A 27,105-nucleotide genomic window follows, 5' to 3' on the forward strand; every position below is an offset into this window, starting at 1 on the left:
AGGTAGCAGGGGGCCACTCAAGCGTCATTGCTGCTTACAGACGCCAATTAGCCACGGAGCTGGTACGGGGTTTGATCTTCACAGGTAGGGGTGCCGAGGACGGATTTCTCGGGGAATAATTTACAGAGCAGGTTGTGTGCGGGGAGCTGGGAGAGGGGTGTGTGTGTGTGTGGAGGAGGGGGGAGGCAGCGGGCTGGAGCCAGAGTGGCAGGGAGAGTGGTGAGAGGCAGCTGAGAAGAGGAAAGGAATGAGAATAATTGAGCTGGGAATGGCTGTTCATGAATAGAGGAAACTCTCCTCATAAATTCTTCATAGACCCAGACCTCCTTTCGAACAGGACGTCTGAGCTTCTCAATGTCTCTGAATTATATATCACATACTACTCGGTTTTATAGCATATTAGGAACCAGCATGCCCCTTTCCACATTTTACTTCAAGATAAATTGGAAGATCAATTTTTCCAGAAGAATTTTGCACCAACGTCAACATCTCTGCCGCCATTACGCTGAAAGAATCCGATTTTCAGGTGGACAAGAATGTGCGGACCAACAGAAAAACCGAAACCCCAAAAAAACTTCTGGGAGAAAAAAGTATGCAACAAAAACTACTCATTCTAAGATCCTTTGTGTGTTTACTTACAGCTAAAAAGCTTTAATAACTTTTCCTTTTTGCAAAAAAAGAAGTTTGTGGCATAAACATGAATTCTCAGCCAACCGATAATTGGAACAGGAGAAAAAAAACTCCATCTGACTTTGCAGTACAGAATATTTTCAGATTTCTAGTAATAAAAACTCTATGAAACAAGTTTATCGTTCCTCTCTTGTAAAGTTGTACAAGTTATTATTTCGTATGTAAGTTTAGACATCCAAAACAGCGGATAGGACCCTTACCAGATAAGACGTTCACAGAGAAATCAGTTAGGCAGCAGATTGAGAATGGACTGCATCTCCATGCCTCTACTTGCAATTGTTCAGAACTAAGAGGGACTATTTTTGTTTTGCTCTTTTAACAAATCACCATCTCCACTCAGTAAATGTGAAGGGTGTTGCATAGGGCTCCAGTATTAAAGCCACAGTGCCCTCCCCTAATAAAAAGATCAACTGTATTTCAGCATGCCTTATTCAAATATCAAATTTCCCATCAGCATCTTTCTCCGGTGTTCTGCACAAGGACAGACTCCCACATACGGCTGTGTGTGTACCAACACAGTTTTGGGCTGGGTGATGTTTTCCTCTTGGTGATGCTCATTTTACACTTGCTCACTTGCTCATTTCAAATGCTCGGGTTGTCAGAAAGGAATGTGCAAATTACCGTTTGGGGAGGAGGGGGGGATTCACCAAGATGAACAAAATAGCCGCTCGTCTTTGAAAACATTTTACAGGACAATGGCTCACAAATTTCCTTTGACTGCGTCCTTCTCTCCAGCTGAAACAATCGGTGAGGCAGTGCGAGTCAATCAAAGCTGTGCATGAATATTGATGCTGAATCTAAAATAAATTGTACAAGCTCTTTTTGAATTGCATTTCACGCCTGATGGCAGCCACAACATTGTTTGTGTTACATTTTCTTAACAAAAAACATGACAGTTTAACTTAATTACATCCCTTTAATCTGGTTTTGTTTAAGTCAGTACCAGCGGTAGGCAAGACTGACAGAATCAGTTAGTCAGAAATAGCCAAGATATTCAATCTTTCAAATTTTATTTTTTGCCCTTTTAAGGAATTTTAAATGTCTGTTGCTGCTTCTGCTCGGAGTATTATTTGACATACTATAAAATCCTGTAAGAAAAAAAAACTTCTGAGCTCCAGATTGGATCTGTCAGTAACGTAGGGTAGAATTTCATCAGGTAGACTGAATCTCACCAGTTTGAATCATGCTATACCTCGATTTGGCATTTTTCTACACTTATTTTTTTGTTGTGCAGAAAATACTGCCAAAAAAAAAATCACTCCCTTTTTTAAAGTTAACTGTTTTTATGCTGATATTGATAATGGTCTTTTCAGTCTGACTAGAGGTGTGGGTGTTTCTTCATTTAAAATGATAACCGCCAATGAATCAGATGTGTGATCTCTCACACAAGGGTCAATCACACGTATAAATCTGCCTCAAATCACTTAATTGAAGAACAGGGGGAAAGATGCCTCATTTTAGCTTTTGAAAAAAAGAGTCATCAATATCGTACATTTTCTGGGGAAAAAAAAATCTTGAAGCTTTGGGGCCATGAGATTTAAAATATGAGAGTGCTACCATGTTCTGGGAGTTAACCAAGCTAAAATAAGCAAATTAGCAAAAAATAAACCCTTCCAGAATGTGTGTTTTATTACACATTGTTGTGTAGAGCAAAAATGTAAATGTTGAAAAGCAATGGTAGTGGCACTGTCATTGGTGAGCTGGGACTGAGATAGTAATACTTTTATTTATAAAGTGCCTTTTCAAACCCAAGGACACTGCTATATCATGAATAAAGAAAAATTACATAAAAGTACATGAGGAAAGAAAATAAAACACCAGAACAATACAAGCTTTTACAGATTGACTGTAGGCAGACGTAGACCTTTTGTAAGAAGGTCAGTTTTAAGTTTAGATTTGAAGACAGTGTCCACAAGTGAACCACAAGTCCGTGATTTAGACCTGTGACTACGAGTACAGGACCGGGCCTCAACTTTTAGAGTGCAAAAGAATAAACAGCCTGGGAAGGCATGTTCACTTCGGGAGTAACTTGTTTCTAGAAGAACTCCCAGCTGAACGAATTAACACGGGGCAATATTTCAGTGTTGCCCATCTGCCTTTTCCAAATTCCCGCAAAGTACAGCATAACAGTGGTTACACCTAACATCCCCCGACTCCCACCCTACACACATCACACACCAACAAGCTCAGACACCAAACTCTCAGCTGCATCTCTTAAGTAAACACATGCGAAACTGCAAACAGAGTGCTGCTCTGACAGCTCATCTTCTAGTGCACATCAAGGCAAGCAACCAAGGCAGACATTTAACAGAGCCCAATTTGATTTCCTTTAATACCTCCCCAAAAATCAAAACACAGAAATCAGAAGAAATCATTAAGTACAATTTGGAAAGCATAGGGACCGTTGTCACGACGCTTTCGGTTAAAAATGTGACTCATTTACGTCTGCTTGCCAAGGTACTGCCTCTCAGGGGAGAGATTTACGCTTTGGTTTTAAGTGACACGATAAAAACTCAAACAGACGTCAATATTTGGGCCCCCCACCCTTCAACACCACCAGAACCACACTGCTAGAGCATACTTACTGACGGCAGCCCTGTGATGGTGTGCTGGAGGGACCGGACATCTTCCAGAACTACCTCTCCCAGCAGAGGAGACATTGAGGGACAGCAGCTCCACTCCACTGCAGAGGACAAAGCACAGGGTCAGTGTCAAACCACAGTTGTGTGAAAAGCGACAGCACTTTTCACACAGCTCTCCAACCCCCTTCCAGTGTTTACTACTACTAATATCCTATAGCACTTTTCTGGCCTCTCCACTCAAAGCACTTGACAGGTAATGGGGACTGCTGAATATGAATAATAAAAATGTAGGTAGTTTTACAAAAGTTAAAATTAGAAACAGAGTCTTTTATGGGTCAAGGATATAATAGAATCCTTACACGTACAGTACATAGCACTTTTCTGGACACTCCACTCAAACCCACCTCCACCACCACCAGTGTGCAGCCCCCACCTGGATGATGCGACGGCAGCCATAGTGCGCCAGTATGCTCCCCACACACCAGCTATCAGTGGGCAGGAGAACAGAGGGATGAAGCCAGTTCATAGACGGGGATTATTAGGAGGCCATGACTGGTAAAGGCCAGGGGGGAATGTGGCCAGGACGCCGGGGTAACTTTCCTACTCTTTTTGAGAAACGCCCTGGGATTTTTAATGACAGGGGAGATTTGGGACCTCGGTTTTACGTCTCATCCGAAAGGATGGCGCCTTTTTGTTCTTACAGTATAGTGTAACGCTCTTACCTTCAGGTTTTCTTCCACAAAATCAGCTGGCCACCTTCCAGCCAGCCCTTTAGCAAAACCTGCTGTCACTGTAACCTCATACGTCCTCTATCAGTAATGAAAGGAATCTATACCGCCTCCTGCTGGAACCTTTGTCATCTCAGTTCACTTCACCCCCCCCAGTTAAATATATTACTAAAAAAGGACCCAGATCCAACCTTTACCATAAAAAATCTCGAGAAAGGGATCTTTTAATGAGCTTTGTTTCTAAACTTTGGTGCTACTGGATCACATGAGTACCCAAACGATCGCTGATCAGTGTGATGTGCTGTCCACCCACTGTGGTGTACAGGAGGGCTTTATGGTTTGGCCTCACTGGGAAGTGATATTTGAGTCTCCATAATAAACCTTTCAAGGCAGGGACAAACATCTATTCAAACTGAGTACTTCTGAAGCTCTTATCCATAATAATCCTCCCAATTCCCCCAAATCAGCCCTGTCTGTCCCTATAAGGAGAAATGACTTCTCTTTCAGATGGCTGTCGCTTCAACCCTAAACTTTCTCCTATTTCCTTTGTGCTGCAGTGGCTCTCTGGCTCCCCCTGTCTTCCACACTCACCCTTGTATTTCGTTACAACAGCAGAGTTGACACTCAGCGGCTCGTGGAAAGTCACCCGCAGGCTGGAGCTGCTGCTGACAGACAGGCGGACATTGCTGGGAGCTTCTGGGGGGCCTGGGGAAGAGAGAAGAGATGGGGCAAGGAGAAAGATGTTAAAATACACAAGGAGGGGAAGGGAGTTTGGAAATTCAGTGGAAGATCAGTCCCCTAAAATCAGTGTGTTCACACTTGATCTGAAGAAATGTAATCATGATTGGTTTTTTAAAATATTTTTCCTAATGCTACCACCATCCATAAAAAAAACAAAACAGCATTCCTAAACCTCCTATTTATTATATTATATTATTCTAGAAATGTTCTCTGTACTCTGTTCTTCATGTAAGAGCCACAGCGGCCAGGCAGCAGGCCAAGTGCAAACTGCATGCAAGACCTGGATCTAATACTCATCAATTTGGATGTAAAATATAAAAATCAAAAAGCAATCCGAGAGTGTACAAGCAGTACGGTTAATGAATAAATTGTTCCAGTCTCATACGGTATTAAAAAGGATGATGATCCTGGTGAAAATCCAAAACACATTGACGTCTGCTGGAGGTGCCAGGATCCCCCAATTCGCTGGTACGATAAAAAGCTGTGAAGAGGTTAAAACAGAGTCCCGGCCCCTTCACAACCATGACTCCAGCTCTCTGTTGCCTGAACATGGAAATAATTAGCTGCACTGCCTCAACAGAATGCCACCAAGCTCTCTTCGTATTAAAGAGGGAACTTTGGAAGGATCTGAGCACCAACTGCACTTGTTTAAAATTAATCAGAGTACTTGATCTGTCTCAAACGAGCAGCTCTGAGCTCGGCATTGGACTACACAGGCAGGCTGCATTTAAAGGCATTTTTTTCTGGGAATGTGTATTAGGAGTCAACAACTAATCAGGAGAAAGCTAAGAGAAATGTGAATTCAGAAATTCTTGTTTTTTGATGTCAGGCTTTTTTATTTGACCGTGTCCCTTAACAATTATACCAGCTTTGTCCCCCCTCCAGTCAGGCTCATCAAACCAAGGGCAAACACAGAAGGTTGATTTTCTGCCACAGGTGTGGATGCACCTAAGGATTATCGAACCATTACACTGGGTGTGGAGTGTTCACCGTATTGTAACTTGTCTCTAATTTTAAACTCAGCTCAACGCATTTTGCGGCCCAACACATCAATAAATCTATCACAGGCACTGTAAAAGATAGCTCTGTGATTTGGGGCTGGCTGGAAACTACAGATCCAGCATTTTCCAGTGAAGTCTCCATTGTGTGAATATAATCTGTCGAGCCACAGTTACAGTTGCTTGAATTCTAAGTCCTCTTCCTGTGACAGCATTAGCAAATCCGTTACTCTGTCACTACAGTGACATTTTGGATTCGGGAGGTCGTGTCCAAAAGCTTAGGAACCCAGCTTTTTGGCACTGCCAGTCCATACACACAGTTCAAAGAGACAAATATGTATCCAGAATGCAAAGGTTCAGTGCTCCAAGACATATTAGATCCGCGGGTGAGCCTTAGAGTCTGTCACTCCACAAATACCAAGCTGCATGAACATAGATCAAACTGTTCAGGAGCTACACATCAATAAATGAAAATAGTGGCAAAACAGGTACTGGGTGCAAGAGTTAATATCGGGTTAACCTGAAAAGAGAATGTTCCGATCAGAGTAAAAGAATTCTAGTAATTCAAAAATGTGAAGAATTGAAGGTTATGAAAGGTGTTGGCTTCACATCCCTGGTTGGACACTGCTATTGTACCTCCAAGCAAGGTACTTCACTGAGCTTGTTTCTCAGTGTAAGCTCAAATGGAGTAAAAGTGTTGACATGCCTGCTTTGCAAAATCATTTTCTCAGGCACAATCTATCATCCAATTATATTTCACTTCTGACTAGAAATAATGGACATGTTGCCAGTGCGAATTTGTGTTACTGAACAAATGCAGAAATAATGGAGAAAATGCTCAAAAATAACCATCATGCGAATACAAAAAACAGTAGCAAAAATAGACTAAGATAGTTCAGTTGTTTGGTTACATCCCAATGAATGCTATAAGGGGGAGAATATATTGGAGGTTGTTTGACATACTCGCATACATGAGGGAATGCCAGCCTGACTGTATGGATGAGGGTGACTGACACTCCCTCGATTTCATGAAGAATGAGCCAGGGAGCTGCTGCAAGGATCTAGATGGGGTGGTGGGAAAGTCGCAAGAGAAATACGCAAAGGAAAGTTCAGAAGCCGACATGCAAAAAGACATGCGAAAACAAATTCCTAATGCAAGAAATTGTATATGGCTAATAAAGTGATCTCTCTCTCTGTAAATACATGTAGGACAGCAGAGTGAGATAAAGATCTAGCATCCTTAGAACAGCAAACGTCTGTTGTAAACTCCATAAATCTCATTTTGCTGTAGCATGTTTTATAGAGCCAAACCCTTCCTAAAATTAAGGTTGCTTCACTCAAGTAGACTATATAAAAGCATCTTAAGAGAAACTTGATCTTCTACTTGTTTTTGAGTTATGACGTATAGCTGTCACATGTGTTTCTTCAGATTGGTTTCCTCTAGCTTAATCCTGAGTTGCACCTCCCTGTGTGAAGTGATCATTTGACAGCTTTGGTACACTGGGTACCAAACAAAGAGGGGCACATATATTACAGTGGAGCTTACCTGACTGAACCTCCCCTCGTTTTCAGGAATGAGCTAGGGAGCTGCTGTGAGGGTGAAGATGGGGTGGAAGGAATGTGAGAGAGATACACAAAGGGATGCCAGGGATGGAAGATGAACACGTAAGAGAGCTGGAGTGGATGGGTTTGGGATTTAACCTTCCTCCCAGATTTATAAGCTCCAGTGAGAAGGAATCAGGAAGATGGACAGGGAAGGAGACTCACGTGCGTGCTCAAACCCCGTCTTCATGCGCTTGAAGAGCCGATGGCGCCACTCCCAAGCCTTCAGCTGCCTCTCCCTCTCTGAGTTGTCCCGCTCTCCTGGGCCCTCATTGACCACCTGGGCCGTCAGGTCGTTAACGCGCTGCTCTGCCTCCCGAACCAGCGTGGTCAGGTGCATGGCCCGTCCCTCCAGACTCACAACTGCACAACACCGCCACACAATGAACACAATGAACACCAACAACTTCATGCTTTAGATACACATGCTCTGCCACATTAGAAACCCAGTCAGCACAATGGCCAGGTGGAATCATCCCTTCTGCTCCCTTTCATCTGGTCCTCAACAATATGAGGATGAACATTTCTCAGACTAAATGGGAAAAGAGCTGAAAAATTGTGTTTCTTTCCAGTTATTTTCGTGGAATTGATGTCCTTTTCTCCCTTGCTTTCCCACTTGTTCATTTCATAGTATCCTACACAATGTTTGCTGCCATTATCTCAGTCAAAGCCTCTTTAATTCATCAGATTCTAAAGACCTGTGGAGAAGAGGTAAAACTGTCTAATTAATGCTTAATTGGACCACTTTAGTCTCTTCCATTAACTTATAGGAGTATTTAAAGAGACCAGGAACAAAAGAGGGACTAGGATTAGGGAGTTTTGTCAATTCAACTGAGGATTCCCTTACTGTAAATTGTGAGCAGGTAAGGTCCACTACTTACTTTACAAAGCACAACTGTGCAGTAAACCTCATCTTCTTTGTGTCTGGCCTGGATGGGTATGTGCTGTGCATCAGCAACTTTGTGGTTGCTCTCCAATTGGAGAACTAACATTTAGCTTGCTTGGCTACAAACTGTGCAGCGAAATTCTGCATTTGATCCAACAAAAAAATTGGCCTTACATTTTAGGCCTTAAATGATCTAAAACCCCTCTTTATAAGCAATTAAAATAAATTCATCTGCCTGTTTTTTTTTTCTTGCTTGGTTTCTTTTCAGACTACACTGGTTGGTCAAACAAAGGTTCAAAACGTTTTGCACGTGCAGACGCAACTTCTCTATTGTAACTAATGCTTTAATTTTTTCATTTTGCTTTTACATTTTTCTCTCATGAAGCATAATAGCTCACCGAATTTGTGAAAAGGATTGTCACCTCAATCGCCTGTTTGAAGTCTTATCAAAATTTGCCTTGTCCCATAGTCAGTAAGCTATAAAATATCTTAAGCAAAAATATGTGCTTCAGTTTAACCTATATTTCTGTGTGAGAAAGTGTTGATAAGTGGTGATACAATGTTCTCTTTTAAAATAGACTAAATTTTCTATAGATCATCTTCATGACTTGTAGAGCTGTGGGTGTTTGGAACAAAGTAGCTAAACATGATTCTGAGGTTTAATCGAACTCCCTCAGGAAACAATTGAAGTAATTCTTGTAAGTGGAAGTTACTAACAACCAAAGAAGTAAGGCTGTCTGAAGGCATCCTGTCATTTTTTATCTCTTTTTGACTGAATCATTCATTGAACGTTTTTAATGTCCTCACATAACAATGGTTATAATTTGGAACATGAATAAAAGCAGTTATCAGTACATCTCCCTCTGTTACATAACACTGACAAAAACAAACAGCTACATAAAATTAGTAATAAAAGCAAACACACTGGCAAAAAGGACAGGTCTTTTTCTACATATTCAGTAAAACAGTATTCAACTTTTTCAAACTACCTCTGAAAAAAAAATACTAATAATTGAATAAACATGCTTGAATATACTCTTTATTTTGTTCTCTGCTAATATCTTTGAATTGTAAATGAGTGAGGACATATTTTTTTTACATTCTCAAAGTATAACTGTTGTGCTAAATTGGGCCTGACTGGAACAGCCAGCAGAGAAGATTGGTCCATTTTGAAAAAACAAAACTAGGCGACAGAGTGGGTTAGAATTACAGGCTTTAATAATCGCTGTAAAACCGTACTGTACAAAATTAAAAAATGGTGCAACTGTCCCTAGCGAGCTGCTTTTCATTAAGGCTGCCGGTTGTAAAACTTCCCCCACTCCTCAAATGTTTCTTTGGTGCTGTTTCATATCTGTCACCCTGCCAGCCTGGACCTTCAAAGTGTAACACTCAAAAACGACTTTTGAAGAAAGAAAAATCAAGACACAAAGATGTGCTGGTCCGGTGGAATTCAGAAAATGCTGGGAATTTCAAAAGAGCGAGCAGCAGAAAACTGCTTACAGGAGTAGGAAAACTGAGACTGTTAGCAGAAATACAGGCTGTGCGATTCATAGATGTTTGGGGCATCCAGACAGTCGTGAACACAATCAAACTAGCTAATAAAAAACTTTACTTTGGTAACTATTCCTTTAACCCTGCATTTCCCATGCTTCGATCTTGTCATCTGTTTGGTGGTTTAATGCTGTCCTGCGGGTGATTTTCGCCTGAGCAGAAGTCTTCTCCAGTGTCTAGCCTAGTGCCTGACAGCTGAGAGGACAATGAGGATGTACAGAATTCACAGCCAAGTGGTACAGGCATTCCAAAGCAGGTCTTGTCAAGTGTGGCCCTTGAGAACCAGCGGTACAAATATTTTACAACTCTTGAAATCACGGCCAGCACACGCTCTCAGAGCAGGGATACATTAATTCCTTTAAGGCTTAACTGGTCCAGTTTTACATGACGTTTAAAGAGAGATACAGTATTAATATGATATATTTAAAGAGACAAAATGAATGTGCTGTAGAGCTGCCTTGAAAAACTGGACCTGGGGAACTCCAAGCTTTTTTTTTTTCATTCCAAAACTGTTTTTAAGATGGAGTGTACAGCCGATACAGATACCGTACATTATCAAGGTATGTTTTGAATATTTAAACATATATATAATTTTTTTTAATTGTGTCATTCAACCTGGTTAAACATGCAACTCAGGGTCAAAGAATGATTACTGTTAGGGAGGATGGTTTTTGGAAATGCTCAGTTTTTCTTATAAAGGACTTGAGAATACATGTCCCAGGCTGAGGTAAGACTACAACTTTGTCTATTAACAGCTGAGGGGAAATGTTAAATTGGTACAGGTAAACCAGTAACCAGCTGGTTTAACTCTTCAAGAGATGAGTTGGAATGGAAGTAAAACAATGCACTAATAGCTCCTATTTGGCTTATTACTATCATCATCCACCAGATACATTTCGGTCCTACACTGATGGGCTAAAAGATGAAGGAGAGGACATTATTCAAGTATTCCCAACGACTTTAACAAAGTCAAAGGGTCAAAGGGTTTTTTCTGAATAAAAAAAAACACAAACCAGAGGAGGTAAGTGGAAATTAGGGCAAGGAGCATTTAAAACTAAGAGCATGGGGGTATGGAACAAGCTACCCAGCATTGTTGTCAAAACGGATTTGGATTTGGATTGATCAAATCAATGTGTTAGGAGCAGTGAAATAACATAGATGTGGTTTTGTAAGCTTTCAACGTCAGCATCTGTTATATGAGCAATTAGCACTGTGGTTCATATCGTCCTAAACCTAACAAGGTGAGTGAGAATAACCCCTTCATACAATTGCAATGCTTCAAAACGCATTCAAAACATACTATTCTTTACAATAACCTTCCTTTGTTTAAGGATCAACCATGTTTAAACCAGGGGTCGAATTTGTTCAAATGTGACCCCCCGATCTCCTCCAACAGGAGAGATGATGATTGGGAGGTTCAGTGTCTGCCGTGCTCCTCATCTTAAAACGAGCGTTCATTGAAGTCTAGAATGCTGATTCAGAGGCCTCTTTTAAGGCCAGACGGGAAGCCGGCCTCTTTGATCTCAATTCTCTTCAGATGGGGTTTGATTTGAAGACTTATAAAAATGGCTCAGTTTGTACTGGTTTACTTTGCAGGGAGTGACTGTTAAAAAGACGTCTTGTTTCACCACAGAATTAATCAACAAGAAACTTTAGCAAACACCCTTTCTCATCTACGTGTATCTTGTTTCATTTACCCTCCTAATTTCTTTGGAGGGGGGGGGGGGCATCTGTAAAAAACAGCCTGTTTATTAACAGACAATCTACAAATGCCTAGGTATTTGCTTTTGTGAATGTGCCCTTACTGGCATAAAGCACTGGCAACATTCAGAACAGTGAGGCAGTTTATGGATTAACGCCAACGTGATGTTTAACTTGACACCGTTAAACTCATTTCCTCCCTGTAGAACTAAGTTTTTATATAGAGAAAATAGCTCGTAACAACCTTTATGAATGACCCGCATTGCTACCCAGACCACTTTTCATATTTCCCTTGACATGTTCCATTTCTCCAAACACGCTAGATAAACGTCTGCTTAAGGCTGTCACTTCCTCCAAGTTGTCACTCAGCAATAAAAGGGCGCAAAATGCTGACAAAATCATTCTCGCTTCCAGCAGGAGCATGACTGACTGTAATTGAAATGAATTACCAGTCATTATCAATAACAGCACATGTAGCTAGTTATTGCACTAAAAGCCGTGTTTTGAAAAGCCTCGTAAGTAAACGGTAAGGAAAACTGACTAAAAAGTTATTTGCTTGTACACTGCGGTTAGATTTGACGATATGATCCTCTGTTTGAATATACACTACTTCTGTTTGCATTTCTCTTTGTTAAAACAATAATGAGGACATTTACAGTGACCCGTTTTACCATGTTTTTGAAAATATGTCTGGTTGTTGACCCAGCTGGCATTGGGGAACATTTTCACACATTAGTGAACGGGAGCATTGTGTATTCCACTAGGCTTGGGGCCTACACTTGCTTTTTGTGCTAAAGCGGCCTGATCGAACAGGGTGTGCTGTTGTGGGTATGTGGTTGCCGTGGCGACTCACAGTGCGGGCTCTCCTTGGCGCCGGCGTGCAGCAGGAGCTTGGCCATTGGCACGTTGTTGGTCATGATGGCAATGTCCAGCGGCAGGAGGCCCTCACTGTTGGGCGTGTTGAGATCCAGCTCCTCCAGGCTGTACTGGGCCAACAGTAGCTGCACCAGGTCAATCTCCTGGTGCTCCACGGCTTCAAACAGGGCTTCATTACTCTGGAACTGAGAAGGAGACAGAGAAGAGACACATTTCTGCCCTGTGCTCAAGGACCTAGAGATTTTGAATTATACAGTGCAGCACTTAGATGATAACTGCTCGCAATGCACTATACGATAACGAAAATTACCACATCAATGTCATCTGTCATTGAAAAATGTGTTACATTAGTTGGAGGCTTCATTACTATACAGTAACATCTGACTTCCTCTACTACCAATCGCATTCATGGAAAACAAGAGTTCATGTCAGTAATCATGTCCATCATCATCGTCTGAACTTTATTGCGCCTTTTTGCGATTTGTATTCTTATTATTCTAATAATTCATTTTAGATTTTGCATTTGATGGGTTTCAGGTTGCATGATCTGCACATTCTAGTATGTGCTTGTCGACCAATTTTGAGCAAATGTGTCCAGAGGATGTAACAATGAGAAAAATGTTCATTATTTTACTTTTACTTTCATTTTTTTTTCTCTTTCATCAGGACAAGGTTCGCGGTGCGCAAGGTTCCTTCAGCTTGCAAAAGCTGAGATGGATCATACTGCTATGTTCTTATTCTTATCCTCTCAGTATACTGGTGTGGCTTGTAGAGCATGTTCTCAGACAGCACCCAAAGGCTGTTTCTTAGACCACCATCAAACAGCACCTCCTGCATCAATGATTTACACTAACACCAAAAAGATTCAGTGCTAATGGGCATCCTAGGGAGTTATATCTCTGTAATAGGCTCACTGTATGAGCCATGTTACAGTGGCAATAGTGAGAGATGACAAATCCATTAAGAATCTGATTAAATGTCTAAGGGAAGAGATAATGCATGGAAAGTTGAGACTTAAAAGTTGACAGTGTTAAGAAGCTTATATTTGATCACTTAAATGTCAGCTGCAGACTTACTGAGACTTATATGCAAAACGGAATGGCCTCCTCTCACTTCAAGACTTCTAACTCTGATGCCAAAGTCTTACAAAGAGGCAAAAACCAAGACTAAAACTGCAACAGAACCAGGACCTACACTATCCATTTGATTGCCTATGAGATTGTTCTCTTGGAATTTTCTTGTCACTCCAGGATCTTCAGTGCTCGACCCAGAAGGGGCTGGGGTCAGTGCGGTTGGCTCGCTCACCATGCAGGTCTTCCGGACGCGGTCCCTGTCTCCGCGACCCGACATGACGTTGTCGTCCAGACCGGGGTGCCCTACCCGGAACTTTCCGGACAGGTTGCGGTAGAGGCGGCGGGCGGCACTGGGTGAGGAGGGACCAGCAGCCTTCCTGGATGGGGCCAGCGGGAGCTCCCGAATCTGCTGAGTCATCTTCGGTGAGTCACACCTAATAGAGAACAAGGAGAGGCCATCCGTTCAGTCATTCTAATCGAACCCAGCACTATTAACCACTTCCTAAACTGGTGGTGGGCCACCTTTGTCCTTCTTGCACACAAATGACACCCCTTGAATTTTTAAGATTTTTAAGATTAGCCTGACTGGTCAAAACATTAGGAATCCCCCCTGAAGGATGTGCTAGCTGTCTGGAGGCAATGGGAATGTGCTGAAGCAGGTGTTCGGCACGGTTGAGGAATATTTACAGACCTTTCTTCCTTTATCTTAAAAAAAAATTGGGGCAGAGCAGTGGCACTGTGGCTAAGTATCTGCGCTTGTGGCTAGAAGGTTTGCTGGTTCAAATCCCGTGGCCGGCAGAGGAATCCTACTCCATTGGGCCCCTGAGCAAGGCCCTTAACCCCATCTGCTCCAGGGGCGCCGTATAAATGGCTGACCCTGCGGTCTGACCCCAAGCTTCTCTCTCCCCATCTGTATGCCTGTGTGTCTCATGGAGAGCAAGCTGGGGTATGCGAAAAGACAAATTCCTAATGCAAGAAATTGTATATGGCTAATAAAGTGATCTTATCTTATTTTATCTTTGAAGTTATAGAAGCTTGCTTATGGGACTGAGCTGCGTGTTTCACTGTCGACCAGTTTTCGAGGAGACTGAGCTCACGGGGATTGTTCTGGCCACAAGACGGTAATAAAATCCCATTCCACGCTCTTAATGCTCTTAAATATTTCATTCTTTTAATTGAGGATTCCTAATATTTTGGCCTACGAGTGCATATCGAAATGTGTTTTACTGACACTTAGGTACTCAGCTTCCTGTTTCCGTCAACTTCACAGCACAGAAACCGCCCTAGTCAAAGTCACCAACGATCTCCTAATAGCTTCTGATTCTGGTTCTCTTTCCATACTCATCCTTCTTGATCTCAGTGCTGCCTTTGACACTGTTGATCATAACATCTTGCTTTCTCGTCTCGAGACTGTGTTTGGAGTCTCTGACACTGCCCTCAAATGGTTTAAGTCTTACCTCACTGATCGCTGTCACTTTGTCTCTCTCAATGGGTACAGGTCTGAAATTGGTCTTGTCAAGTCTGGTGTCCCCCAGGGCTCAATACTGGGCCCCTTGCTCTTCAGTATTTACATGTTCCCACTTGGTCAGCTTTTAAGATCACATGGCCTCAGCTTTCATTTTTACGCTGACGATACTCAAATATACATCCATACCAAACCCGACACTGATGTGGCTGTCTCTATTCTATCTAATTGCATCTCTGACATAAAAATTTGGATGACTCAAAATCCAAATTTAACTTAACTGGTTCCATTCTTCACCGCTCTGCTCTTCTTAATACCATCTTCCACGGTCTCCTCTATTGTTATTGTTGTATTGTTGTAATTATAATTGTGTCCTGTCTTGTGAAATTTTCTTATTTATTGTTGTAGTCTTCTTATTTATTGTTATTGTCATCCTGTAAAGCGCTTTGAGAAGCCACCTTTAAAGGCGCTATATAAAATAAAGTTTATTATTATTATTATTATTATTATTATTATTATTATTATTATTATTATTATTATTATTATTATTATAGGCATTGTGGGTGTTCAATAGCCATCACAATAGGTGAGGGCAACACATATCACTCTCAATTTAGCCTAGCTTGTTTCTTGAGCAGAAGGGAGCATTTACATAAGGGCTAGCTGAACGGCTCTTCATGTTGTTACCTTGATCACTTCTTCATTGCGGAGGATGGCCAGAGCACTGCTATTAGCGTTTATATCCCCGTTTCTCAAAAACTTATGAATCGACATTGGCTGTGCTTTTATGGAACTATGACTTCACAATTAGGATTCTAGAAAACACTTCCCATCTATTTACTTGGTAAAAAAATACCAAACCAAAATGTAGGAGTCTAGTAGAGCACACTGGGGAATTTTTTGCTATGTGCCAAAAGATCAATGTCTGAATTTCTCCCTGCTGGCACTCAAATCCTCTTAACACTGCGAGAAAAAAAACAAACTGTGGAGATATTATGAAATCGCAAAAATATGGTCTAGACAGAGGTTTCTTCATAAAACTTTTCCATACAAGTTATTATACAAGTTTAACATGCGTAGCAACTACCCTATCTCCCATCGCATTTAGACCCAGACTCCTTCAGTACAAGACATTTATACCTGTTAAAAACAGAAGCTTTGTTTAAGCATTTCGGATTCAAAAAAATATTCCATACAGTAGAAAGGCGTATGTTGCAGCACGATGAAGACGAGACGCTTCACAAGACATCTGGAAAAAGGCGAGGTATAATTTGCTATTTGTTTCGCGACTTGGCTGCCATTAGGAACCCAAGCAAGGTTGCAAACAAAAGAGGGCCCAGTCAAATCGCTCTGGCTGAAACCTCCAAGACAAAAATGGAACACCATAAGCACAAGGGATCTGGTGGTTTACGGCAGCAGAGTTTGTCTGGGTAGGTCCGTGGTAAAACACAAGTTTCATTTGATTTCCCTTCAAGTTGGAGTCATTTTAAAATGCCATTAAAAGGCCAAAGCCTCTTCCGGACCTTCACTTATTATAGTTTGGAATACATGGAGTTATCCATATCAAATGCTTAACACCCATTGGATTTGTAGTCGAACCTGAGGTTATCCTGTCGCTTACCTAAATGGCTTTCTCCTGCTACCGCCTGCCTTCTATAGCTTCCTTCTCTGTGACCCCAGAGAGTTACTCAATTGCTGTCTTAGCATCTCAAGAATGCTAATAAGCCTCTGTCCCTGCTACAGGAAAAATGCTGTTGACTCTGTATTCTTGGAAACCCTGTGTTGGACATGGAGCCAGCGTCTACCACCCACGTCAGCAAAGTTGCTGATGTAAATGTCATTGTGACATGTGTCAGCAGGGACAATGAAACCCAGCTCCACCACCCGCAACAAGGAATTCTTCGCTTTTCGTGGTTTACATGCCTCAACACAGGGGACAGGACTTTTCAGCTTAAACCTATTAGCGACATTCTTCTCTGCAGGCAAAATGGAAATTTCCTCTACAGCCCCACAGAATTCCGCAGTCAAGTAAAAGCATGCGTTTCACAAGGGACGTGGAAACTATGTAGAAGTACATTTGAAAACCAAGAACAGGAGGCAAGTCTTTACTTTAAGAGTTGTAGGAGTGTAGAACAAGCTACCATGTCACTGAATCTGAAAGAATGAACCCTGGCTATTCCAAGAAACAGCTGGATGAGATCTTTGTATCAATTAGCTACTAACTACCAAAAGGCCAAATAGCCTACGCTCATTTGTAACTTTTCCTACGCTATGTTGCAAATCCATTTTCACTTTTCCAACACAGGTGCCATGAAAACAACAGTCAATCTGTGATAGCGTTGCCAATCCCAATTAACTGTGAAAGAGTTATTGAGGAAGGTGCAGGAAACTCAGCGATATCCTTTAAAGATTTTGTTTTTGCCTTTGGATTTACCACTTGAGAAAAATAGCTCCTTTTGGTTTGTATCTTAAATGATATGAGAATTAACGATAGTTTTCCTATTTATGCTCTGGCCAGCATGGAATCAAACATTCTTTAATGATTTGTGCAACCTTCGTAACAGCACAGGAAAGCTTGCTGAAGACAGTCCAGACACTTCAAATTGGTCAGCCACAGTGACAACGGACCAACTGAACACCTCCATTAAGCGTTTACTGGACACACTCAGCTAAAGACATATCCTGTCCCATCCAGCGATGAACCCAGAAGAATCTTTGCACAAATTATATAGTTATTACGATTTTGAAAGAGTTACAACATCGGGAAAGCAAAGCGCCGTCATTGGGGTTGTGACATAACAAAACGCAGAACCTCTCATTTTCAAGTGCTGGGTGAGCTGAGAGGGAAAAGGATGGCAGCCCAGAGCTGGGCACCTTCATTTCCAGCTGTCATTGTGTCATTGTTTTCATGGTTTTGTTTTGTGCTCAGTTTGTATTCCTCTTCAGCTAAAAGGATAAAACTGTCAAAAAGTTTACAGGCTTACGGTTTCTCCAGTGAGGGGTGGGGTGAGGTAAGCTTTGGGAATAAAAGGTATCGGTCCTGGGACAGTGAGCGGATGGGAGAGCGATTCATCCTCTCACAGGCTCTTATTTTCTGGGCTGGGGATGAGGGGAGTTGGTACCCCCCCTTACCCGGAAGGATTTTGTTTGACTTTCCGGGGAAAAGAAGGGTGTTTTCCTAAAACCCAGAAGCCTTAGTCCCCACAAACCTTAAGGCCGCAAAACAGCCCTGGTGTGAGTTATAACACAGCAAAGGGCTTCCGAAATCCAGAATCTCTGTGCTCCGTAGAGTACGTGTGTGGGGGGGTCACATGTTCATTCAACAGTTTAAGGCCTCCCTTTGGAAAGCAGGTTGGACCCCATTGTCCAAATATGTGCAAACATATTTTGCACAAAGCACAAAGGAGGCCACACAACGCGCCCGTGCTCACCTGTTGTTTGCGCTGCGGGGCACCAAGTGCAAGTTGCATTAGCTACCTTTCCATGGGGGGGGCTGTCCTCAGGTCGCCTCCTGCTGGACGTGAGGGGCGCTCGTGAGCAAAGTTGATAAAAGTCGGGGGAGTCGGGGAGTTCTAAAAAAGAAAAGTCTCATCGCCCGTTCCAACTTTTTTTTTCAAAAAAAGGGAAAAGGGATTTCTGTGGAAACCACACAAAGCTGGCAAAGACACCCCGACAGAAAATGTTGAGGTCACACCGGATAGGACTACTTTTCCCTTCACAAACTCTCGAATCCCCCCCCGATGAGGCCAGCGAGCCGTGTGTGAAGACTGCTGGAGCCAGTGGGGAATAAAGATCCCTGGAGCGAACAGTGTGTGCTGGATCTGCAGCAGGCAAGAGGGGGTATTGCATAACTACAGCAAAGCCACCCTGGTTTAAGAGACTTTGACATGCAATCAAATTTTCCACTCATACCCCCTTTGGCACAACTGGCAAGTGAGCTCTGTGCACAAGCAAAATGCATGAAAACCAGGCAACAGGAGGCCAGTCATCAGTTAATACTGGCGTGTTTCAGGAGGCAGAATCCAGTGGGAAGACTGCAGACAGAGAGCCTGGCCCAGACGGCAGCACAGGCCTTACTCAGTGCAGTGGGTGGCATTACTCACAGGCAGGACACCTCACAACTCAAGGCTGTAGATTGTAAAAGGCCGGGTTTGGGCTGGGGCAGGGGGGGGGGGGGAGGGTGACTGCTAGGGCAACAGAGGCAATAAAATAAGCTTCAGTTCTGCAAACAAAAAAGCATCAGACTGGCATCTTCCAACGAGGCCAAGAAAACTGGCTGGGAATCTTTACGTAGGTGTTGCGGAAAAAACATTCGCTGGTATTTAGCATAAAATTGAAGACTAATCACACTTCTGCTAATAGAGTTTGCCCTTCGCAATGCATAGCCATGAAACTAGGACAGCCTTAACTCCCGACAGAGAACGATTTCACAAACTCAAGTTTTGCAAGGAAGCTTGTTGCTCATTTACCTCTCTCGTCCTACTTTGTTAGGAAACCTTTGAAAGCTCTTTAGTCGGTATGCATGAAAACCCCCAAGTGCAGACCGGGAGGGCGCCAGATGTAGACTTGTTTTTATCTGGTGGGTGAGAGCTCTTTCAAACAACTGTCAGCCATTGAGTCCAACCTTCGGGAACAGAGCAATTGATCGCCAGATAAAAAATTGAGCTCAGGGAACCTCCTTGAGCTTACACTTTTAGGATGTTCTTCAAAACGAACATCGCTGTCGAAGTTATCTTTGGGCGACCATCTCCTAATAGTCTTTGTAGACCGATATCCTTTTAAAAAGCAGTCGTTTACATCTCTGTCAAGTTTGTAAACGTGCTAGAGGAGCGGTTTTTTAAACAGCACTGAACAAAACTAGAACTCGTTAAGATGTACAGCAAGTGCAATGCGACGTCTTCCACAAACATAGATTCAATTAGGTTTTGTAGCTGTAAGACGTGAAAACACAGCGTGTTTGGTGGGGTAGCTTGTCTGGAGCGGGACCGCATTTTTGCGTCGGCTACTGGCCAAGAACATCAGAGCACAACCTGCTTTCAAACTCAGTTTTCAATCAAAGCAATATGTACTACACAAGCACACAACAATCACTCAGCGTCATCTTTTTAATTATATCAGTGGGGTGCACTGGCTGCAAATGAGTCACTTTTTTCAGGAGGTGGAGACAGCTCACGCTGCAGATCTGTCAATTAAACCCCGCACCTCCGTTGCACTATCCTTAAAGCAAAAGGGGCAGAGCTAGAAAAATGCATCCGAGCTAGACACTGGGGAATTATTTGCACATTAAATTTCAAAGCCCAAACGCCTGGGATGGCCTTACAGCAGGCGTGCAGCTGGAGAGATAGTCACCCTGGGCACCGGCAGCAAGGCCTTGAAATAGAGAGCCGGGAAGAGATATTTGTGGATTTCTTTATTCGGACATTTTAAAAATATTTATGCAGGAAGCCGCCTCACTGAGAACAAAAGCTCCCGTTTCTGGGCTGGGGGGGGGGCGCTTGGCAGAGAAACCCCTCAGCCCACATCAAATGGCAGGCACAGCTCGGCAAAATCCAAAACACTCGGCCCACCGCCGCCCCGCGTCTCCCCTCTCCCGGCAGCCGGCTGGGGCCCGCGAGTGGAATTACAAGCCCATGCTCTATTAGATAACAAATAAATGCTTGCTGCATAGTTAAAGTGCAACAGCGTGCCTGAGGGCCTTATTACAACCGGAGCTGCCTTCCTCAGATAGGCCTGAATCAGGTTACAGCCAGCGCTGACGCGGGAGGTCAGAGCCGAACGCTGAGCGAAAATAAAATCTAGAGAGCCCGGGCCAGGAGAGAGGCGGTTTCTCAGATAAAGACTGGAAGAGTGCACTTCTTCTCCGATTCTTCTCCGAGCCAACTCTTGGCATATGTAGACTGCAGCCCATAGGTGAATCTGAAAGAGTAACCTGAGCAAAACCGGTCGAGCTCTTTGGAAACCCCTCTGTGGTTTTCAAACTGCTTTGACGGAAATCACCAAAGCTTCAGGAAAGGTAGTTTGGGATCGTTGGTCTTGCTCTGCTCTACTGAATCCCTTTTGCAGTCTTGTATAGCCGCGCTCCCAGACAAACAGGGGATCGACGGGATTTAACTGAACGTTTGAAGTTGAAGAATGTAGATACCTGGTCCATGGGGCCACAAACTGAGTGTGCAAAATCCTCTCTATAACAGGAGCCCTGGTACTTCACAGCAGCTCTGTCCTGAGTTGAAATGAGGATTGCAAGTAGTGGGACAGCAATCTCTCCGTGTTATAACAGGGGGCTGGCAGCCACTGGTACATGAGCCAGCGTGTGGCACACATACTGTATACATTTTGCCTGGCACCCCAACGCCATTCACAACATATTATCACATACATTTCAGGTGAAAGAAATAAAGCTGAACGTGACACGTGCTATAAGTAACATCTACAAGAACATGACAGATTGGGTCTAAGGACAACGTGAACCGTGTGTCTCACTCACAAACGAAACTGAATGTCTGATGGTGAAAGAGGCAGAATCATGTCGGGGTGTTGTAGCATTGCTGCCTGGCAGTGCTGGAGCTCTGGGTTCAATTACTGGGGTGCTGTCTTCATGGAGTTTGTATGTTCTCCCCATATTTGTGTGGGTTTCCTCTGAGTACTTAGTTGTCCTACCACCGTCCAAAGACATACTGGTAAATTACTTGACTTCTGGGAAAAGTGGCCCGGTGTGTGTGTGTGAAAACAGTTCAAATAAGGTAGTTGTGTAGGCAGGCGTAGGCTGCAAAGGAACAGGTACAGGTTTATTCCACGCTAAAGAAAGAAGGCACAATGTTTCGGCCATGGAGCCGTCTTCAGGGGTGAACCTTCTTCATGTGTGACACCTAAGGAAGTCTCCACAGCCGAAACCTTAACCAGGTTAAGGTTAACCAGGAACCTTAACCTGTTCCTGTGTGTGTGTGCCCAGACTTGCACCTGTTGCTTGCCAGGATAGGTTCTAGCTCCCTTGTAACCCTAAATCGGACAAAGAGGTTCAAAAATGGCTGGATGGATCACTGTTAATTATCGTTTCCTTGAACCGTTTTGTCAAACGGCAAGCACAGTATTTATGATTCTTAACCTTAACGATAGTATGTCCAGCCAAATACCACCCCCAACTTTTAAAAGTTAACAGTGCTGAACCCAGTATTAAAAGTTGTGAATAGGTTTGTGGGCTCTTCAGACAATCAGAGAATCTCACTGCACAGGAAATATCTGGGCTTTCACCGCAGAAATGCTGTTCTTCAAGTTCCATGCTACGAATAGTGGCCCTTGAATTAGCTACTTCATTTAGTTCATTTAAATGACATTTAAACCATGAGCAAAAAGCTGCCTGATCAGATAATCAACACATGGCAACACATAAACACATCAACCAAACAGTGGTACAGCCCTTGGTCCTTATCTGCAGTTTCGCATGCTCATGGTGACAGGCCGAGACTGGGTGCTTTCAAAGGTTCTGGAGCAGTGGTTCCCATCCCTGGTGCTGGTGAGCCACACACCTGCTGTCTTTCATTCCAGCCCACCTTAACTAGATACCTGAAGCTTAACTTGATCTAAGCTTCAATTGAATATTTACATTTTGTTTCTGCTCACAAGTGGGTGATTTTGTTTGATTTGAGTTTGGTTTTGAATTTTACTTGAAGTGAATATTTACATTTTATTTCGCTTACGAAATTACAACTGTGCAAGCCCCAACACGTTGGGAGAGCTGGGAACAAATATTTCAAAATAATCTTATGAGTATTATTAAGTCAATGAAGAGTTTAATTGCATATATGGGAGCTAACTAACAGGAGCCACTGTTCTGGAGCCTTCTTAGAGGCCCAAAGCCTCTCAGGTCATCTCAAAAAGACTCGAAATTCAAAATCCTTACACATGTTTTCCTCCACCTTACCACACATGTGCTATGATCATTTTGATCATATTTGTAATAGAAACCTGGGAGGATTGTGTAGAGTTTTTGTCATTTTATTCTGCAATTTGGCATATTGTTGTTGATTTGTATAATGTATTAGGTCTACCTATGGTATACTGTGTATATATATATCTGAGAAGATATATTCCAGTTCATGCATTTTTTAGTATCCATAGACAGTTCATGAAGATATCCCCACGAATGCATAGGACTGGGTGTACATACATTCCAGAGATGTGAAACAAGAATCACAGACACCCAATTTGAGGAATACAGGAGTGCTCTTCAGATGTACTTGTCATAACCATAATATACAGCACACCGTACTTTATGAAATATTCCATCTATCTGAAATAGGTGATCAGAAAAAAAACACAGGGTACAGCTTTCTGGCTGGTTCAGGACACAGCTGACAGCTCCACAAGAGAAGCACAATTATGAGTGGAATTGCTGTTCAGAAATGTGATGCAGACTGTTGCTTTATTTAAAACATGCATGTTGATTGGAGCCTTAGACTAGCAGGTGGTGGAAAAAAAAATATAAAAGATGAAATAGGTGATCAGAAACTGTCCAGAGTAAAGGAACTGTTAAAACCTTAGTTTACACATCACGCCCAATTGGACCTTTCTACAAATATATGTTTGGTGAATCTCACCAAAGCTGAGTTTAATGAGAAGTTTGGTTTCGTAAATGTACCCGGATTTTTTCATTAAAAACAAATCACGAGGAATAACCCATCATTTGTATATTTGCTTTGGATTAGAAGCAGATACACAGTTTCTACCAGTGATGAGGCTTTTCGAAAAGCTAAAATATTAAACTATACATCTTTGATGATAAGCACTTTAGTGGAAAATCAGCAACGGAAGATTACATTTTCTTACCATTAAACAATTAAAACGTTTGTTTTTATGTACTTCAGGCATCTAAGCTCTGAGTATCAACTGCATTGTCTCTAAGCACTAGTGCAGTTAGTAAGTCAAAGACAAATGACTACTGTAGAGTACTTTACTGTACACTTTGTCGTCCAGTTTCCAGTCAGTACAAAGAAACCAGGCCAGTTTTCCCTCTATAAACTTCTGTGGTATGATCCCAAGGGCAGAATTTGTCATCAGTGCCCACGCAAGGTTTGGAGAGGCAGTAAAGGTGTGGTTCTCATAGGGGAGCAGCACACCTGCAGCGTGTGGTTTCCAGGGGATGACCCCTGGCACACTGTAGCCACTGAGCCCTCGGACTCCCCTGTTGTTCCTGGAATTCTTGGCCGAGCCTCAGCCTCTGGAAACAGCTGGAAAATAGGTGTTTCCACCCAGAAGGACAACATCCCCTCCTGTCCAGGGGAGACTGGGATGAACGCTGTTACACTCAAATAGCTGCCAGAGGGGACTATCCTATATTCCACATGATGAAACTGAAACTTAACTTGCAAGGACTTGGAACTGGTACTCAACGTATTTGCACTGTGTATCTGACGCGCGGCCAAGTGCCATAAATATTAACTGTAATAAATGTTTCACATTATTTACACATGTGTACATAGTCTTTCCTTTGAGTGATGTGTCTTGCGAGTTCATTGAGCCCTCATCTCGAAAAATACGATTTGTGGCGCTAAATGGAAACCGCTGCAAAGTGCTTCATTTCCCTTGACCGTCAAAGTAATTCGATTCACGCGGTGGAATGAAAGGGCAAAAAATCGCGCATGTTCAAATAATGCTGCCGGGATAGCACCGTATCAAGGGATATAAGAGTCTTTAGGCTGAGTGGACAAGATCCCAGTACCTCTCCCATCAGCCATTCCTGGTTTATTGAGAGCGAAGCCCCTCACAAGCCCTGGTGGGAGCTCCGAGCCTAGTGCCGCAGGAGTGCACAGACAGCGCTCCCTAGGAATAACAGTATACACATGACAACATCGTTTCCTTGCGATGAAAAATGCCGCCGCATTCAGATGGACTTTTGTTACCCACAGTCATTCCCGGGAGCACGTCCGGACCGCGAGGCATTTCTGTCCTGGCAGCCTGTCATCACCGATGCCCCTCTTTATTTTGATTTCTTCTCTCCACTGCTGCAGTCAATGCTAAAAGTAACTCTCCTGCCCACATGAGGCTCTCAGGCCAGCTATTTGCTGACAGCCAGGCCCCTCAATATGAGGCTGTCTGCCGCCACAACCTCCAGCCCCCATAAATCTTTGGTTGTGGTGGTGATGGGGGGGAGGTGGGGGAGGGAGGTCTAGTCCCCACGATGGATGTTCCACTAACAGCTGAAATCAGCATCAGAAGCTCCAGTGGTCTGGATCCTGCCCTCTAACAGATGGGGAAGACATTGCCCTCCAACGCTAACTTTAATGGGCACATCGCTGAATCAGAGGGGCAGCTGGTTCCAGCCCTCAGTCCAGACCGATCCAGTTTGGCGCCGGTCTGTGGACATGCAGCAACATGGGGAGGGGAGGGGCGGGGGGCAAATTTGTCCTAAGGGGGGCAAAACATGGCTCAGGTGCAGTATGATGATGCCGTCAGGTAAGCCTGAGATCCGATGAGGCCAGCAATCTAAATGACCACATGCATACAGACACGAAGGAAAATGGAGATATATCAAACGATATGACCATCACTGCTATGATCATTGCTTCAAGCGCACACTGATCGCGACATCAGTGATACAGAGCTTTTCTAAAGGTATGAGTGCCCCTACCTTACAAAAAACACAAAATCCCATAAAAGCAATGCTTTCTCGGGCCATGTTAGAGGTGGGGACAGGGAGGTCGGAGATGGAAAACAATCCCATTGACTTTCATTTCAGCACTACTAATGAGGACTCAATAACAGCCACTTGGACTACAATTTAGCAAGAAGAAGCCCGTTTCTGTTCCTGTAAAGTGTTCCCCTTTCTGAAGATACCGAAAGCAGATACTGTAACAAGCAAGCAATCTCACAGATTTACAGCTAACTGTGCCATTGATTGGGACTGCCGCTGAGCTAACCCCCATTTCAGGAGCAGATCACAATATTACAGCATTAGACCAGGGACAAACGAAAACCATTCATTCAATTATGTGCCATTTCACTCTGTAATCACAGTCAATATTGATTGGATTGGGAAGAAATTCCCACATATGAAACCCCCTGGAAACTCTCCCCTGGAGAAGACCAATTTAGACCAATCAGATCTGCTCAGCATGTCTTTGTGAACATGTGAGACTCCACACTGGCAAGCAACCCAAGCTGGAAGTGAACCTAAGATCCAGAAGCTGTGACGCAGTAGTGCTAACTGCTCTGGCACCATGCCTGAACAGAATACATTATACATATAGTTCAAATTAAATACTGTAGGATACATGATGCATATTACTGAAATTTCAAAATGGTCATAACTTTCATAGGGCAACTACAGAGCCCAGCCATATTAAAATAGGACAGAGGTACAGTGTGTGTGTGACACAACACTGGGCACAAAAATGAAGAACAGTCACAACTGGGACAAGATCCACCTTGATCTGATGCAGATGTTCACTCTGAAGGCTGATATCAATGCCACAGGCAAAGAGGTATTATAGGAAACCAGAACAATACCAGTATGTTTAGTCAACCTTTTTTCCCCACAGTGCTACATTAGAATAACAACCAAATTTGCTCATGGGCCTAAAATCAAGCATTTTTGTATTTGGAAACTGCAATTTCTTTTCTATTACATCCACCCCCCATTTGCGGCCATGGCTGCACTGCGGGGGAGAGAATCAGACTCAACTGCCACCTGCCTTTGTCGCCTTTTTCTCTTATCACACACTGTAAGCTCCATTGTGACAGGGGAGTTCACTGCAGTTTTTCACTGACATCGTTGCAATCAGGGGCCTGGGTAAAGCCATAGCAGTCACGGTTTGCTGGTAAGCTGAGAGAACGTCATCTGACCCCACCCTTGGGGTGCTCAGTCATTTATGCACAACTCTTTATGAGGTTTTATAGTAACACCACCCAGGCCGAACCCGCGATGCCTGAAGCATAGAGCTCTACCTGCCTGCTGAGCCACTCGGGACTTTCCACCACTTTGCTTTTGCCAGAAATTTGCTAAAATTTCAACCGATCTTTTTCGCAAGCATGCTGGGAAGGATATCGCCTCCGCTTGACGCAGGAAGCCAGCGCTATGCCCAGGGTCTCGCTGAGTGACGAATGGACTGTATTGAAGCGGTAGCCTAAACATGTGATTGCACCTTTAAAAAAAGGAGAATTATGCCAGCCTTTAAAGATAAGGAAACTGGATACCTTGGCGATCACCTTTAATTAGA

At 43.2% G+C, this 27,105-nt stretch overlaps 1 protein-coding gene across 4 annotated transcripts in view; it reads right to left on the reverse strand.

Annotated features, from left to right (window-relative positions):
- ankfn1b (ankyrin repeat and fibronectin type III domain containing 1b) overlaps positions 1 to 27,105 on the reverse strand; it is a 247,474-nt gene that overhangs the window by 24,877 nt on the left and 195,492 nt on the right. For all 4 annotated transcript variants that reach the window (XM_069180849.1, XM_069180847.1, XM_069180848.1 and 1 more), the window contains 5 exons: positions 13,661 to 13,862; positions 12,333 to 12,540; positions 7,507 to 7,704; positions 4,592 to 4,705; positions 3,276 to 3,373 (listed from right to left, as the gene is read on the reverse strand). In XM_069180849.1, the coding sequence (XP_069036950.1) occupies positions 3,276 to 3,373; positions 4,592 to 4,705; positions 7,507 to 7,704; positions 12,333 to 12,540; positions 13,661 to 13,862 (820 nt within the window). The remainder of the gene's footprint in view (positions 1 to 3,275; positions 3,374 to 4,591; positions 4,706 to 7,506; positions 7,705 to 12,332; positions 12,541 to 13,660; positions 13,863 to 27,105) is intronic.

Source organism: Lepisosteus oculatus, chromosome 19, assembly GCF_040954835.1.
Source record: "Lepisosteus oculatus isolate fLepOcu1 chromosome 19, fLepOcu1.hap2, whole genome shotgun sequence".
Taxonomy (NCBI): domain Eukaryota; kingdom Metazoa; phylum Chordata; class Actinopteri; order Semionotiformes; family Lepisosteidae; genus Lepisosteus; species Lepisosteus oculatus.